This window comes from Melanotaenia boesemani, chromosome 12, assembly GCF_017639745.1.
Source record: "Melanotaenia boesemani isolate fMelBoe1 chromosome 12, fMelBoe1.pri, whole genome shotgun sequence".
In the NCBI taxonomy this organism is placed as follows: domain Eukaryota; kingdom Metazoa; phylum Chordata; class Actinopteri; order Atheriniformes; family Melanotaeniidae; genus Melanotaenia; species Melanotaenia boesemani.
The window spans coordinates 35127349-35144206 of NC_055693.1; the positions used below are offsets into that span (position 1 = coordinate 35127349).

Genomic DNA, 16858 nt, shown 5'->3' on the forward strand with positions numbered 1-16858 from the left:
AGAGGCTAAAAGGTAAGGTTGACTGATGCAAGCTAACGTTAGCTTTTTGTGACTACACTCGATAGTTACATTATAGAATTTAAGTCAACAAACTAACGTGAGGTTACGTAAGCAAATTTTAGTCATTTCGCTGTCATGTGTCACAGGACATGCTGTTTATATCAGATAAGTAACGTTGGTCAGTGGAAGGTAGGAAACTGGTGTGGATCTGAAAATCTGAAATCCAACTATATATGTAGGACTGATGTAGCTAAAACTATTTCCAGGTTTACTCTGTTGGTTAGGGTAGGTTTTCTCTGTCGGTTAGGGTAGGTTTTCTCTGTCGGTTAGGGTAGGTTTTCTCTGTCGGTTAGGGTAGGTTTTCTCTGTCGGTTAGGGTAGGTTTTCTCTGTCGGTTAGGGTAGGTTTTCTCTGTCGGTTAGGGTAGGTTTTCTCTGTTGGTTAGGGTAGGTTTTCTCTGTCGGTTAGGGTAGGTTTTCTCTGTTGGTTAGGGTAGGTTTTCTCTGTGGGGTAGGGTACGCCTGCGCTTTATTTCTCTGAAATTGTGAAACGCTACTTTTCTACACTTGGTATGAATGTTTTTTCCAGTGAACAGATATCTGTATAACATCACATCTGACCTGTGAACCTATCATTAAGCTGTAAGTTGACCCTGATACTACCCTGTGTTTCCAGAATGAGTGTGTTATGAGGAAGATGCTGTGGTGGTCAAACACCTGGATGCAGGTATGAAGTGCAGCTGGAACTGGTCTTGGCTCAGATTAGAAGGTCAGAGTGAAGAACAAGAGCTGTCATTTCATCTTTAGATGTGTTATACACTTTAATAAACATTCATTCTGGCGGATTTTTTCTCCAAGTGGACCAGATTGATGCTTTTATATATAAAATGTCCAAAATTTTCTTCCAGGGGAGCATGCCCCCAGACCCCCCTAGAGAGGCTGATCCTCACCTTTTTCACCCTGACCCGTTTTCATGTCAGGATGTGAGCTAACCAACAACAGCTGCAACTGAAGATCTGTTAAATTGCTCCACACAAGAAGAAAACTCATTTCCGTGTCTATAAGCTGGCGACACGTCAGCACAGCTAACACTGAATGCTAACTGCAGTTCCTCGTAAGTGTCATGTTGCCCTTATGAGGCCAGGTTTATACCTGGAAGTGAAATGTATGTTTCTGGGTGTTGTCCAAGCATCACATGATCTCAGGAAATACACACCTGTTCTGAAACACTCCACAATCTGAACCAGCACAAATGAAACTGTTAGTGTTTATAAAACCAATGAAAGTCCTTCACCACTAAACCAGACATCTCCACAGTACAGCATGGTGGCGGCAGCATCATGATGTGGGGATGTTTCCATCAGCAGGGAAACTGGTCAGAACTGAGGGAATGATGACTGCAGTTCTGGAGGAAAACCTATCTGAGTCTTTATTAGACATTAGAGGCTGGAACGGAGGTCACCCTTCCAGCAGGACAATGAAATCAGTAAGTTGGTGATAAATACGCACAAGCAGCAGTGTTTGTTTACATCAGAAATCAGTGTTTCTTCTTCTACTGCTGTTTCCGGAACAGAATGACTTATCCATGTAATGGATGACACATGTCCTGACACTGCAGCAGACCATGTAAACAGTACAGGTCTGATGGGCGTCGAACCTGACTGAGCGCATCTCAGCGTGGCTGCTGAAGGCTTTAAGGTGGAACTCTTAAAGGTGATGGATTGAGTCGAAGTCCAGAGAATCATGTGGCAGATTTTCTTGGCACCTTCAACGTGGGTGGAACGTTGTTTTCAACGACTCGTACAAACACCAAAAACCTCAGCTTTAATTCCAGGTTGTAAGACAACAAATTGGAAAACATATGTTTTTAGGTGCTGGATGTAATAAACATCAACGTTAAAGCATTGGTGGAATTTAAAGTTTAATTTAATGAGAGGAGGAAAATCTCATTCATGTTAAACATCTGGGCCTGCAGAACATTACGCCAGACGAAACCCACTTCAGCTCTGCTGCAGGTGGTAGAGCGGTGATGTGTTCAGGAGCTGTGGGTGTCCACATTTTTACGTGTAAAGAATTAAATGTTATCGATTACGCAATGAGCTGGATCTCCACAGAGGAAATTTATGTTAACTGATCAGTCAGATGCTTCAACAGCAGCTGTGAGTTAAGAGCCTCTTAAGCCCTGAGGGTCTTTCTGGAGTTTCTGCTGGAAAAATGACCCTAAAAGAGCAGATTGCTTCTCTGCAACTACAAACTCTGTGCAGACCAGCTTGGTATGAAAATAAAGATGAGATTTCATCAGAGGTGGAAGCATCACCACAGATGTGGCTGTGTTAAAGTCACTGCATAAGAAGCACAGGAAAAAAAAAGAATTTTCTCTTTGCCTAAATTTATTTTTACATTTTCTAGTATATAACCTCTGCAGGAGGCAAAAACCTCCAGCAGACCATGTGGACATTATCTGTGCAAAGATCCTTGGAGCTGAAGTGAAACAGAGTAAAGTGACACAGGTTTTAGTAAAGAGATAGCTAGGTGTTAGCTGGGGCGCTCAACTCGGTCCCACTGTCTTTAAACCCATCTCCAGCTCTTCCTCTGTGGTGGAGCGTCATTTTATCCAGAAGTAGATAAAAAGTGCAAACACGTGGATCTGTGCATAAACGTGGAAATATTTTACATCTGAATTACGAGGGGTGAATCTCCTGGTAACTCGGCTGATTTACATGATCGATCCTCATTTTAACTGCGTGACCCAGTAGAATCACGCTGATGTCACCATGGTTACATCCATCTCACCAACCATCAACAGTGAGGAGACACAGAAAGACTGACGGATGTGCTCCATTCATCATCTGAGGTGGTGGGAGGAGTATTAAAGCGGGCGATCAGCAGGGCGACTCCATGACAAAAGCTCACAACGCTAAAAGAAAAAGAGACAAATGCTCACAAACTGTTTTATAATCTACATTTACAGGCAAAAACTTAAGAGTATACACACATAAAATATGGAATGCGTTCACAAATCAATTTAATTATGAAAATGTCTACTAATACTTTAGAAAGCCAATGCACTCGTATATGAAACTGATTCCTTTGTAGTTCTGTCACCCCTGAGGTCACACTTTATTTCACACACTGGTGAGATAAAGTTAAAAGTCTTCGTAGCTTTATACACGCGTTGTTTACTCCTTTGGTCTGTCTTACCTATCACACCCATTTCACACATTAGTCATCACATGTCACACAAATTGTTGTGAGTGTTGCCGTGACAACACCACAAAGTGCTGGTTCCCTTATAGATGAGCTGCTCAGAACAAAAACACCTACTGAGACCTTAGAGCAGGTCTGCATACTCAGCGTGGTGAGTCCTTCTGAGCAGTTCTGGTCTATGATGAGCTCGGACTTGTGTCCACATCTAAGGACGACAGGAGTGTTAGTCACACTCCACATGGGGATAATCACAGACAGCTTAGGCTTATATGTGATATGTCTTATGTCAGAGGTCGCCAACCCTGGTCCTCAAGGTCCACTATCCTGCAGGTCTTAGATGTCTCCCTGCTGCAACACACCTGATTCACATTAATGACTCATTGGCAGAGCCGGGCAGAAAACCACTTAATTTGAATCAAGTGCGTTGCAGCAGGGAGACATCTAAGACCTGCAGGACAGTGGGCCTAGAGGACCAGGGTTGGGGACCTCTGTCTTATGTGACACACAACAGAAGGTTCAGGTGACTTTTTTCATTTTGAAAAATAAAGATTGAAGAACAATTAGTGAGCATTTGTCTGCGCAGCTCCAGGGCGTCAAGTGGACGACCGGCGGCTTGTTCGGTGTTTAAACACGAGTGAAACGAACCAATCCGAGCGGGTTTGCAGATCAACATAGAAAATGTTTTAACCTGATAAATAATGTGGATTTGTGGCCTTTATTTAAGTTCAGCAGATAACTTTGCGTTAAGATGATTCCTCAAATAGCTTCTGCAGATGTGATGATCCTGTTCAGCTCCTCTCCCAACCAACCTCCTTCATACAGCATCGTCTTATTTAGCAGACTACAGCCTCAAACAAATGCATCAAAATTATTATTACTGTTAAAATAGTTTAATATCATTATTAAAATTATTTTTATCATCATATTTGCTCTGAAAGGTCCTCCTGTGTTTAGGTAAAGCCTCTTTCCTCTCCATTTAGGCGACAAACTCCTCCCCTGCTCACATCACCTCGTCCCGGGTCATCGCCCAGCTGACTGAAAAGGAGCAGACCCACTGGTTTTGGATTATAAAATGCTCTCAAAGGCCTCTGGGAGATGGAGTTTTCCAGTAAATTATTTTTTCCCCAGTGGATAGAAGTTCTGTTTTCCAGATGTGAAGCAGAATTTTGCTTCTTCTGCATCTGGTTCAGTGAATCTTAGTTGGAGATGATGAAACGCCAACTTTTCTGCTGTCAGTAGAGATATGGTTGGTTCGTGACCATGCGGTGGGGTAAAGGGGTGGAGCCATCATCTGGGTTTACCTGCTCTTTAATTGTTTGTTGTTTGGTGGTGACAGAAATGGTTTTGAGGAGCTCTTAGCTGAGATTAAACAGGTGTTAATGTTTAGATAACAGAGCAGGTGGTTCACCCTGTGGAACCGGGTGTGTTGAAGCTTACGAGGCTACAGCGTCGGGGAGGAGTTAGAGGAAGTTAGAGGATCATGAAGAAATAATGAGGGGAAGTGAGAGCAGAGAGGAGGGTAGGGACGAGCATCTTTACCAGGAGCAAAGACCTTGGGGAGGGACATCTTGTTCTCACCACTGTCCAGACGGCGGCCTGGGAAGGAAGAAGAGGAGGAGGAGGGGGGATGAAGGCGAAGGTGGGGGACAGAGGGTGTAGAGAGAAGAATGTGATGACTGTAATGAACATAATAAAGCGAAACTCGGTGGTCTTCAGTGTTAAGACAAAGCAGACCACTCACAGTTTCTGGTCTGAACATCATGTTTTGGAGGCGGTGGTCATGCTGCAGATGCAGACAGCGCCACCACCTGGGCTGTGAGGGTAAAATGTGTGTTTTCCTGCAGCCACTCACAGTCCCTGAACTGCTCCACGTCGTCGTCGAACACCGCCTCCTTCAGCGCGCTCTTGTCATACGTACAGATGCTCTCTCCGTAGCCGTACGGCGCGAACTCCCGGCTCCGCGGCCCGGAGAAGGAGCGCGGCGAAGGCGTGTTGAGGAGGGACGTCTTGTTGTCCAGAGCACTGCGACCTCCTTCCACCACGTCTAAACCCAGGCGGGCATCAGAACCAGGAGATGATGCAACTCCTTCTCTCCCCACCTGTAGGAGAGGAAGGACAGGCGAGCAGTTTATTCTCTAAAAATCTTCCTTTTGTTGTAAAACATCATCTTATGAGCTCAGTTTGTCGTCATTAGCTCCGGAGTCTGTCAACACTTTTACAGATTTCCTGCACATACTGCTTGTTGTGAGACACAAAAGCTGTTCATTGAGCATATCTGTGCATATTTTTAAATGAAGCAACATTAGAGTGTCAACTGCTGGTTCAGAGAGGCGTTCAAGGAACACTGTTAAACTGTGGCATCTTCGTATAGTTTTGTATCCAGCCACCACCCACTTCATCAGCTTCACCAGTTTAACTTCCTGTTAACACTAATATCCAACCAGCCAATCACATGGCTTTAATGGATTTAAGAGACTTTGAACGTGGCATGGTTGTTGGTCTGAGTATTTACTGGGATTCTCACCCACAACCATCTCTAGAGTTTCCAGAGAATGGTCTGAATAAGAGAAAATATCCAGCGAGCATAATAGACAGATGATAGAAAGGCAACTGGAAGTCCAATCAGCACTGGTTCCAACCAACATATGCAGATAGTATCACTGAAAACGCAACACTTTCATTATTGGAACCCATATTCCAGCCATAAAGGAGCATTATTTTTCTTCTTTTCACACACACATAGAACTTTCTGCTCACTGGTTGATCTTTGGCTGCTCCTGATTGGATGTTACCGTCAATCTAAGCTCTCTGATTGGTGGAAAGTCTGACAGGAAGTGGCTTCATCATCATGTCCAGGTCTAAATAGAGGTCTCTTAGCAACATAGTAGTGATGGTGATGTTTTTATGGTGAAATGCGATAAATAATGCTGTTATCATGGATCATTGTGGATTTAAAACTACATTTAGTGGCTGGATTGTAAACCTCCTGGATGGGATAGAATGCCTGGAGAACTTCTGCAGAGCACCTCAAGGGTAGCTATCCATCAGTTTACCCCACGGAGCTACACATCATCACCCCGGAGACACTGGGGATGATAGCAGTGATAGCGCTCCTCAGTGCAGCATCCTCTGATGGCTACCTCCAGCAGGATAATGCACCATGTCACAAAGCTCAGATCTGCAGCAGCTGTGTGATACTATCACGTCAAAAGTCTCTGAGGAATGTTTCCACCTAGTTAAAAAATGGAGGATGAGTTCTCTGGTTCTGGAGTCTGATGACTTACTGCGTCGTCCCTCTTCAGCTCCCGTCTGACTGGCTCGTTCAGGTCCTCCTGGCTCCGGTAGCTGAAGCTCTGGATGGCTTCGGTGACGCCCCGCAGCGAGCTGTAGATCTCCTCTGAGTTCATGTTCTCAGTGTCATACTCCATCATGCTACCAGACACACAAACACACAGAAACACATCCATGTGGAACTTCAGCACAAACACATCCATTCACTTTCAAACAAACATGCAAAGTGCTCAAGCTGCATTACTGACCAGCAGATTGGCTCTGAGCATGCACTAACAACTTTTTATTTTTATTTTAGAGTTATTGTGGTTTAAAAACAGAACAAAGTCTCTCAGCTGGTTTGGAAAAAGAAAAACTGGATGCAGCTTCTCTGAGGGGGAAACTTCCAGGGTCTCAGCCTGCCTCTTTACCTGGGTGAATACGCTCTGCGCAGGACCCTGAGGGACGGGGCAGCAGGGGTGGAGTGAGGCGAAGGGGGTGGAGGAGGGGCGGAGGGGTGCTTTGACGGTCCGTCGACCCCCCAACCCCATAACCGACTTTTGCCACAGCACGAAGGGAGGGGGGATGGGCAGATAGAGGCAAGAGAGTCAGGAGAGAAGGATGGAAACGAGCAGACGGAGGAGAGAGAGAAAACAAGAGAAAAGACAAAAAGAAAACAGTCTGAGCTCCCAGGTTACAGCAACCAGTTAGAACAGGACAGCAGCAGAAACCCACAAAGTTCCCCATCAGCAGACCCAGTTTCTGCACGGCCTCATGCTCAGGGTTGCTCTGCTGGACCGTAGGGGGTCAGGCTGAAGCTAAAAATCCTCCTGGTTTTTACTCTGAACAGCCATGTTTTCCACCGAATCAGTGTCAGAATTTGGACCTTGGTGGACCTGAGCCCGGTGACAGGATTCACTCTAACTCACTCAAACCACCCGTGTTAGTAGGACAGGCCACAGATCATGACAACAGCCATGCATTCAGCCGGTCAGTGTTAGTAACTCCCAGCCAGGGGGTAGCTACCTTGGAGAAAGCCCTCCGTGGGAGCAGTTTGTGGGCGATGTGAGGGGGCTGGTCCTGCTGGGCGTGTGCCGTGGTGGCGTCCGGCCAATGGTGTTACTTGGAGACCCCTGAAAACAGGAAGAGAAATCTTGACATGGGCGGTTTTTCTGGACGGGTGTATGACTCGTGTTCTGTCAGATACGACCTACCACATTGCTGCTGGTGTTACTGGAGTTCTTCAGGTGGTTGTGAAGCAGCTTGGTGGCCCCGTCCTGGAAGGTTTTGGGCAGAGCTCCCAGCAGCATGGTGAACTCTGGGGTGTTGAGCTCAAACAAGGCGATGAGCACCACCTGAGCTGCCTGCAGGCCGTGCAACACAGCAGGTCAGGAAGAGGCACCACAACAGAGGAGACGGTCAGGTGGTTTGTCTGGTTTCACTGGGAAGCTTTAGAGAGCTCTGGGACACCGACTTGTTTTAACCCCTGTAGATCATTTTGGACTGTTTTCAATACTTTCAGGTCGTCTTGTGGCCTCCATTCTGGTTGTTTCCTCATATGGGAAGAAATTTTGTAAGAAAGGGTTGAAATTCTAACTTAAATCAATTTGTGTTTAAGGTCAACGGGACATGGGGGGAAATTTCCAGCCCTCTCAGGTCAATACAGGACCAAAAGGTTCTCTCCCAGACGCTGCCACAAAAACACAACAAATTAATATTTGTTTCCTCTTTTTACTCAAATCACTCATTAAACTTCACTCCTATTCAAAACTACCAAATATTTAATTATTCATTTTATTTTTACCCTTTAAATGCTCATTTATTGACATGATGTCATTGTTTTTATGGAACAAAAAAAAGGATAAAACTTATTTTCCTGATAATAAACGTTAGATGGACGGGGATCTTATTTAAAGATCAAAATCAATGTTTTTACTCATTCTTACTTCATTGAAAACTGATTAAAATTATCCCCCTGCTAAAAAATATGTGTTTTTTTACATTGCGACACAGTGTAAATAACCCCTACATTTATTTGCAGTTATATAAAAACAGGATAAATACAGCAAAAACGCAAAAAAAATTGTCAAAAAAATCACGATTACATATTATATAAATGAATGATAAATAATAAAAATAATAATAAATAAGTTCAAAATAATAAAATAAAAAATAGTAAATAAAAAAGAATTAATTAGATTAAAATAAATAAAATAAAATAAACCAGAAGCAGTTTTAACAACAGTGAAGGCGTTAAATTGGCAATTAAAGGGTTAAAATAATTTGAATAATTACATGTTTGACATTTTTATAAGGAATGCAGCAGAATAAGCGATTTGAGGGGAAAACATAGAAAAAATAATCTGTAATATTTTTATGGAAGTTGTGGAAAAGGACTTTTTGTCTAAGGACCTGAAGGGGTAGTAAACTGAAGTGACCCACAGGGGTTCATTTAAAAAAGAAGTTATTGACAATAAAATCGGTCAGTTGTGAAACCAGAAAAGCCAATATATACGTTACACCTGCAGGACACCTGGTAAAGGTGTTCACAGCTGCATCCAGTGCAAAATACAGGAAGAAAACTTCAAGACTTCTGCAGCGATTTCTGTGTTACAGCATGCAGGTGAGCACAGATACAGGTAAGACAGTACAGATAAAGGTAAGAGAGCACAGATACAGGTAAGACAGTACAGATAAAGGTAAGACAGTACAGATACAGGTAAGAGAGCACAGATACAGGTAAGAGAGCACAGATACAGGTAAGACAGTACAGATACAGGTAAGAGGGCACAGATACAGGTAAGACAGTACAGATACAGGTAAGAGAGCACAGATACAGGTAAGAGAGCACAGATACAGGTAAGAGAGCACAGATACAGGTAAGACAGTACAGATACAGGTAAGAGAGCACAGATACAGGTAAGACAGTACAGATACAGGTAAGAGAGCACAGATACAGGTAAGAGAGCACAGATACAGGTAAGAGAGCACAGATACAGGTAAGACAGTACAGATACAGGTAAGAGAGCACAGATACAGGTAAGAGAGCACAGATACAGGTAAGAGAGCACAGATACAGGTAAGACAGTACAGATACAGGTAAGAGGGCACAGATACAGGTAAGACAGTACAGATACAGGTAAGAGAACACTGATACAGGTAAGAGAGCACAGATACAGGTAAGCGAGCACAGATACAGGTAAGACAGTACAGATATAGGTAAGAGAGCACAGATACAGGTAAGACAGTACAGATACAGGTAAGACAGTACAGCTACAGGTAAGACAGTACAGATACAGGTAAGAGAGCACAGATACAGGTAAGACAGTACAGATACAGGTAAGAGAGCACAGATACAGGTAAGACAGTACAGATACAGGTAAGAGAGCACAGATACAGGTAAGAGAGCACAGATACAGGTAAGACAGTACAGATACAGGTAAGACAGTACAGATACAGGTAAGAGAGCACAGATACAGGTAAGACAGTACAGATACAGGTAAGAGAGCACAGATACAGGTAAGACAGTACAGATACAGGTAAGAGAGCACAGATACAGGTAAGAGAGCACAGATACAGGTAAGACAGTACAGATACAGGTAAGAGAGCACAGATACAGGTGAGAGAGCACAGATACAGGTAAGAGAGCACAGATACAGGTAAGACAGTACAGATACAGGTAAGGCAGTACAGATACAGGTAAGAGAGCACAGATACAGGTAAGACAGTACAGATACAGGTAAGAGAGCACAGATACAGGTAAGACAGTACAGATACAGGTAAGAGAGCACAGATACAGGTAAGAGAGCACAGATACAGGTAAGACAGTACAGATACAGGTAAGACAGTACAGATACAGGTAAGAGAGCACAGATACAGGTAAGAGAGCACAGATACAGGTAAGACAGTACAGATACAGGTAAGAGAAGGGACAGGCTGGCGTTAAATGGAGCAGACTAAAGAATTTAATCACAGCTGCTGTTTTTACGGCTTATTTTGTGTAAGAAGCCAAGTGGAAGTGGTAACACTAAACTGGTTCTGTGGGTTTGATGTCACAGGCTGGGATGGGAGCTGGATTAGGTAATGGGACAGTGAAAGCTGCATCTTGAATGAACTTTATGTTGCTTTCTACCTGAACTACACGGACAGAACTCAGCTGAAATTTCTTTACAGGTTTTTGGAGACAAACTGAATTAATAACATCTGGATCTAGAGTGAGAATACAGAATGATGTGTAAAAGTCTCGATCCACCATCTGTTTTTGTAAACCTCACTGAGAAAGTTGGAAGTGTCTGTAGAGTAGAAGTCCGAACCAGAGCCGGTCCAGTTCTGAGGGTCTTAGAATGAAAATCCATTCTGAGCAGCATTAGTCTTCATCCCGGTCTGAACCTCTTAGAGAAGCTTTCTTTTATTTCTCTAAGTGGTCTTTAGGAACAGTTCTCCAGGATCCTTGAAGGTCTTTCCAGGAAAAGTTTTCCAGGATCCTTGAAGGTATTTCTAAAGCTCTTTTCTGGATGTCTCTGCCTTTTGTTCCGCTCTCTCTCCAGAAGATCCCACACTGTTTCAATAATGTTGAGGTCCAGGTTCTGGGGAGGATCCGTTCCTCCATCAGACCTGCTGAGGTCCAGGTTCTGGGGAGGATCTGTCCCTCCATCAAACCTGCTGAGGTCCAGGTTCTGGGGAGGATCCGTCCCTCCATCAGACCTGCTGAGGTCCAGGTTCTGGGGAGGATCCGTCCCTCCATCAAACCTGCTGAGGTCCAGGTTCAGGGGAGGATCTGTCCCTCTGCTGATCTTCGGTCCAGTTCTTGTGTCATGTGACATACCTCAGCCTTTTCTGCCTGTTTCCCTTCTTTAATGGCTTCTTGACAGCAACGTTTCCATTTCTGATGAGGCTTCAGCCAACGGCAGTAAATATAATTTATTATAAATAATAATAATAATGATAATGATAATGCCATTATTCAAACTGACTATAATATAGTATATATTTATAAGGTATATCTTTATACATGTAGATATAAATGAATAGATTTGTAAGTGTATATATCTAGAACATATTTTAAAAACTGAGATAAACACATTTGAACTGATTTATTTTATAAAGATAAACATCTATGGCTTTCAGATCCAGTTTAAACTGCTTTGCTCAGTCTGTGATGTGTCGACACGACTCTGGTTTATTTCTGTACAACCTTCCTATAAAACTTTAGTATGAAAACAAAGGAAATCATGCAGGTTGTTAGTGGGAGTCAGACAGACGAGTGTCAGGCGGGACCAGAACAGCATTCCTCTCAGTGTTTGGTGGAAAAATGACAAACTCTTACAAATCCACACAAGTCAACAGGCCTGTCCTGCGACGTAGCGACGCAGAGTTAAACATCAGACTCTTCTGGTTGCAACAGAAGCTTCATCGACGTGGTGAGTGAGACAGTAGCCAGGCACAGACGCATTTTAGGTTATTAAAGCAAAACACCTGCAGCACAAACGGTGAGTGAGATGCTACACTCCATTTTCACACTCTCAGAGGCTGGTGGTTAGGAACCGGGCAGACGGGCATTGGGTGCTTGCTGTGCTGTGATTGGCTATCGGAGTGGGCTCTACCTGCTTACACCTTTCTTCCTGGTTGCCCTCAGTGGACAGTAAGGCTGCAGAACTGGACCTGCCAGCTAGCTCCTCGCTCACCCAGCTATGAAGGGTCTGGGACACATCGTAAGGCAGAAGGGGCATTTCAGCATGACACAGGGCTCCCACCATCACATGTGGATGCAACACAGAAGCAAACAAGCTGGACCCGGACGTCTGGCTTTAATAACAAGAGCTGCTTTTCTCTGGTCTCTGGATTTATTTCCAGCCTGCCTGGACACCCTGCACTCATTCTGGGAGAGGATTTATTTGGAAGAGCAGCAGTGGAAAAACAAACATGGTGGACAAGAGCGGGAACATGGGCCGTTGACCCGAGGCCCTCCACACGCAGGGTGCTTATTATCTAAGTTTACAACTACAGCTCCACAAACACTCCAGGATGAAGAGCAGGATCAAAAAAAGAAGATTCCTCTGGCTAACAGGAAAAAACTCAAGCAAAGCAATTCCCCTTGAATTTTCTAGAATATTTGTTTAATCAAATCTCCTGGATTTAAACTAAAAGTCTGGATGGGACAGTTCCTCATATATGTATCGCTCTAACTGGACCAGGACCTCTACCTGAACCAGGACCTCTACCTGGACCAGGATCTCTACCTGGACCAGGACCTCTAACTGGACCAGGACCTCTACCTGAACCAGGACCTCTACATGGACCAGGATCTCTACCTGGACCAGGACCTGTACCTGGACCAGGACCTCTACCTGGACCTGGACCTGGACCTCTACCTGGACCAGGACCTCTACCTGGACCTGGACCTGGACCTCTACCTGGACCAGGACCTCTACCTCCTCTACCTGGACCAGGACCTCTAACTGGACCAGGACCTCTACCTGAACCAGGACCTCTACCTGGACCAGGATCTCTACCTGGACCAGGACCTCTAACTGGACCAGGACCTCTACCTGAACCAGGACCTCTACATGGACCAGGATCTCTACCTGGACCAGGACCTGTACCTGGACCAGGACCTCTACCTGGACCTGGACCTGGACCTCTACCTGGACCAGGACCTCTATCTCCTCTACCTGGACCAGGACCTCTACCTGGACCTGGACCAGGACCTCTATCTGGACCAGTACCTCTACCTGGACCAGGACCTCTACCTGGACCAGGATCTCTACCTCCTCTACCTGGACCAGGATCTCTACCTGGACCTGGACCAGGACCAGGACTTGTACCTGGACCAGGACCTCTACCTGGACCAGGACCTCTACCTGGACCAGGATCTCTACCTCCTCTACCTGGACCAGGATCTCTACCTGGACCAGGACCTGTACCTGGACCAGGACCTCTCCCTGGACCAGGATCTCTACCTGGACCTGGACCTCTACCTGGACCAGGATCTCTACCTCCTCTACCTGGACCAGGACCTCTACCTCCTCTCCCTGGACCAGGACCTGTACCTGGACCAGGACCTCTCCCTGGACCAGGATGTCTACCTGGACCAGGACCTCTCCCTGGACCAGGACCTCTACCTGGACCAGGACCTGTGCCTGGACCAGGATTTCTACCTGGACCAAGACCTGTAACTGGACCAGGACCTGTACCTGGACCAGAACCTCTCCCTGGACCAGGACCTCTACCTAGACTTGGACCTCTGCCTGGATCAGGACCTCTACCTGGACCTGGACCTCTACCTCCTCTACCTGGACCAGGACCTCTACCTGGACCAGGACCTCTACCTGGACCAGGACCTGTACCTGGACCAGGACCTCTACCTAGACTTGGACCTCTGCCTGGACCAGGACCTCTACCTGGACCTGGACCTCTATCTCCTCTACCTGGACCAGGATCTCTACCTGGACCAGGACCTCTACCTGGACCTGGACCTGGACCTCTACCTGGACCAGGACCTCTACCTGGACCAGGACCTCTACCTCCTATACCTGGACCAGGACCTCCACCTCCTCTACCTGGACCAGGACTTCTACCTGGACCAGGACCTCTACCTCCTCTACCTGGACCAGGACCTCTAACTGGACCAGGACTTGTACCTGGACCAGGACCTCTATCTGGACCAGGACCTCTACCTGGACCAGGACCTCTACCTGGACCAGGATCTCTACCTCCTCTACCTGGACCAGAATCTCTACCTGGACCAGGACCTGTACCTGGACCAGGACCTGTACCTGGACCAGGACCTCTCCCTGGACCAGGATCTCTACCTGGACCTGGACCTCTACCTGGACCAGGATCTCTACCTCCTCTACCTGGACCAGGACCTCTACCTCCTCTCCCTGGACCAGGACCTGTACCTGGACCAGGACCTGTACCTGGACCAGGACCTCTCCCTGGACCAGGATGTCTACCTGGACCAGGACCTCTCCCTGGACCAGGACCTCTACCTGGACCAGGACCTGTGCCTGGACCAGGATCTCTACCTGGACCAAGACCTGTACCTGGACCAGGACCTGTACCTGGACCAGGACCTCTCCCTGGACCAGGATCTCTACCTGGACCTGGACCTCTACCTGGACCAGGATCTCTACCTCCTCTACCTGAACCAGGACCTCTACCTCCTCTCCCTGGACCAGGACCTGTACCTGGACCAGGACCTGTACCTGGACCAGGACCTCTCCCTGGACCAGGATGTCTACCTGGACCAGGACCTCTCCCTGGACCAGGACCTCTACCTGGACCAGGACCTGTGCCTGGACCAGGATCTCTACCTGGACCTGGACCTGTACCTGGACCAGGACCTGGAAACGGACCAGGATCTCTACCTCTACCTGGACCTGGACCTGTACCTGGACCAGGACCTGGACCTGGACCAGGATCTCTACCTGGACCTGGACCTCTACCTGGACCAGGATCTCTACCTCCTCTACCTGGACCAGGACCTCTACCTCCTCTCCCTGGACCAGGACCTGTACCTGGACCAGGACCTGTACCTGGACCAGGACCTCTCCCTGGACCAGGATGTCTACCTGGACCAGGACCTCTCCCTGGACCAGAACCTCTACCTGGACCAGGACCTGTGCCTGGACCAGGATCTCTACCTGGACCAAGACCTGTACCTGGACCAGGACCTGTACCTGGACCAGGACCTCTCCCTGGACCAGGATCTCTACCTGGACCTGGACCTCTACCTGGACCAGGATCTCTACCTCCTCTACCTGAACCAGGACCTCTACCTCCTCTCCCTGGACCAGGACCTGTACCTGGACCAGGACCTCTCCCTGGACCAGGATGTCTACCTGGACCAGGACCTCTCCCTGGACCAGGAGCTCTACCTGGACCAGGACCTGTGCCTGGACCAGGATCTCTACCTGGACCTGGACCTGGACCTGGACCTGTACCTGGACCAGGACCTGGACCTGGACCAGGATCTCTACCTCTACCTGGACCTGGACCTGTACCTGGACCAGGACCTGGACCTGGACTTGGGAGGCTTCTTTGTGGAAACGACGTTATATAAACGTACTTTTGAACATTTTACTTTTAGAAAGCAGGAAAACATGCAGCTAGCTTTGACCTCCAGCTTCCTTCAGCAGAACAGCTTCTGCTGGACCCTAAATAATCCTGACCTGTGGAAATAAAGAAACTAGACCACATATCTGGAACTAAATACAGACCATCACACACAGACCAGTAAAGACCTCCCTCCCAGTCGCTGATGCTGGAACAGAGAAAGTATCTGCAAGTTTTTCGTATTAGTTTGGCCGTTTCTCTCATCATGTGGCTGTAAGTCTAACCAGAGTCCTACTTAATTAAAAAATTACCCATTTCAATGTTTTGTTGGATAAAAGTTAAAATCATTTAACCCAGGTCTTGAACATAAATACTGCAAATAATTGTGAAATTAAGTCATTGTGGCATCCTTTTGTCATCATCTGGGAGTTCAGATGAAAAAGAGATCAAACCCAAACTTTACCCAGCTCTTACCTTCCTGACATCGCAGCTTTTGGGTTCAGTGGTCCATGTAATGATGCGAGACACTGCAAGTCGAGTCTCACTGGAGTTCACAAAGTCTGCTGGGTCCATCTGCCGAGCCAAGGACTCAATGTACTTCAAGATGGCCACCTTTACCTGTAGAGTCAGCAAGCCGTGGTTCACGTCTGAATGAAGCCTTATTGAAACCCCTCTGATATCACACCTGGCCTCTGTTTTACCTTGAGGTTCGGAGTCTGAGTCTGGTCCACAATAAACCTCATCAGAATATTGAACTGTTGGTCGAATGGGAAGGACTCCCTAACAGACGGAGAAAAAAGATCTAACTTCTACCACCACGGCATCCTCCTCATTCTCTCTTTACTTTCAAATCTGTGCGTCTGGATTGTGTTACAGACCTTGTGACATCTAGAGCCTTCTGGACTTTGGCCTGAACCGAGCCCAGCAGGTCTGCACCCATCTTCTTAAGGAGCTGGGTGAGTAGAACAAACAGCCAGTCCTGCAGGTCCTCCCTGTGCGCCAGGACAAACTCCACAAGAGTTTCCAGGAACATGCTGAACACCTGAAAACACGAGGAGAGGTCACTGAATTCACTGCATCATGGTCAGAGACCACCGACGTAGGAGACGGAAAGAAACTTACTCTCTGATGTTAAATCCACGGCAAAGCAGAGCATGCAACAAGAGACGGACGTTAGTTCCACATGAGCTTCGGACAGGAAGTATCTACATGTTTGTTTCCTTTGAATCAACAGTGTTAATCATTTTTACCTTGCTGTGGGGGTCTGCAAACATCCTCGTGAAGATCTCACACAGTCTCTTCAGCTCCACTCGGCTGCAACGAAT

At 46.6% G+C, this 16858-nt stretch overlaps 1 protein-coding gene across 29 annotated transcripts in view; it reads right to left on the reverse strand.

The window, feature by feature from the left end:
• Positions 1-16858, reverse strand: part of clasp1a (cytoplasmic linker associated protein 1a) — a 122267-nt gene that overhangs the window by 8309 nt on the left and 97100 nt on the right. For 19 of the 29 annotated variants that reach the window (XM_042000757.1, XM_042000751.1, XM_042000745.1 and 16 more), the window contains 11 exons: positions 16784-16847; positions 16656-16658; positions 16412-16575; positions 16235-16313; positions 16008-16151; positions 7691-7840; positions 7503-7609; positions 6908-7033; positions 6491-6638; positions 5059-5305; positions 4746-4802 (listed from right to left, as the gene is read on the reverse strand). In XM_042000757.1, coding sequence (XP_041856691.1) covers positions 4746-4802; positions 5059-5305; positions 6491-6638; positions 6908-7033; positions 7503-7609; positions 7691-7840; positions 16008-16151; positions 16235-16313; positions 16412-16575; positions 16656-16658; positions 16784-16847 — 1289 coding nt within the window. The remainder of the gene's footprint in view (positions 1-4745; positions 4803-5058; positions 5306-6490; positions 6639-6907; positions 7034-7502; positions 7610-7690; positions 7841-16007; positions 16152-16234; positions 16314-16411; positions 16576-16655; positions 16659-16783; positions 16848-16858) is intronic. The other 10 variants (XM_042000760.1, XM_042000759.1, XM_042000762.1 and 7 more) reach the window with 3 other exon arrangements.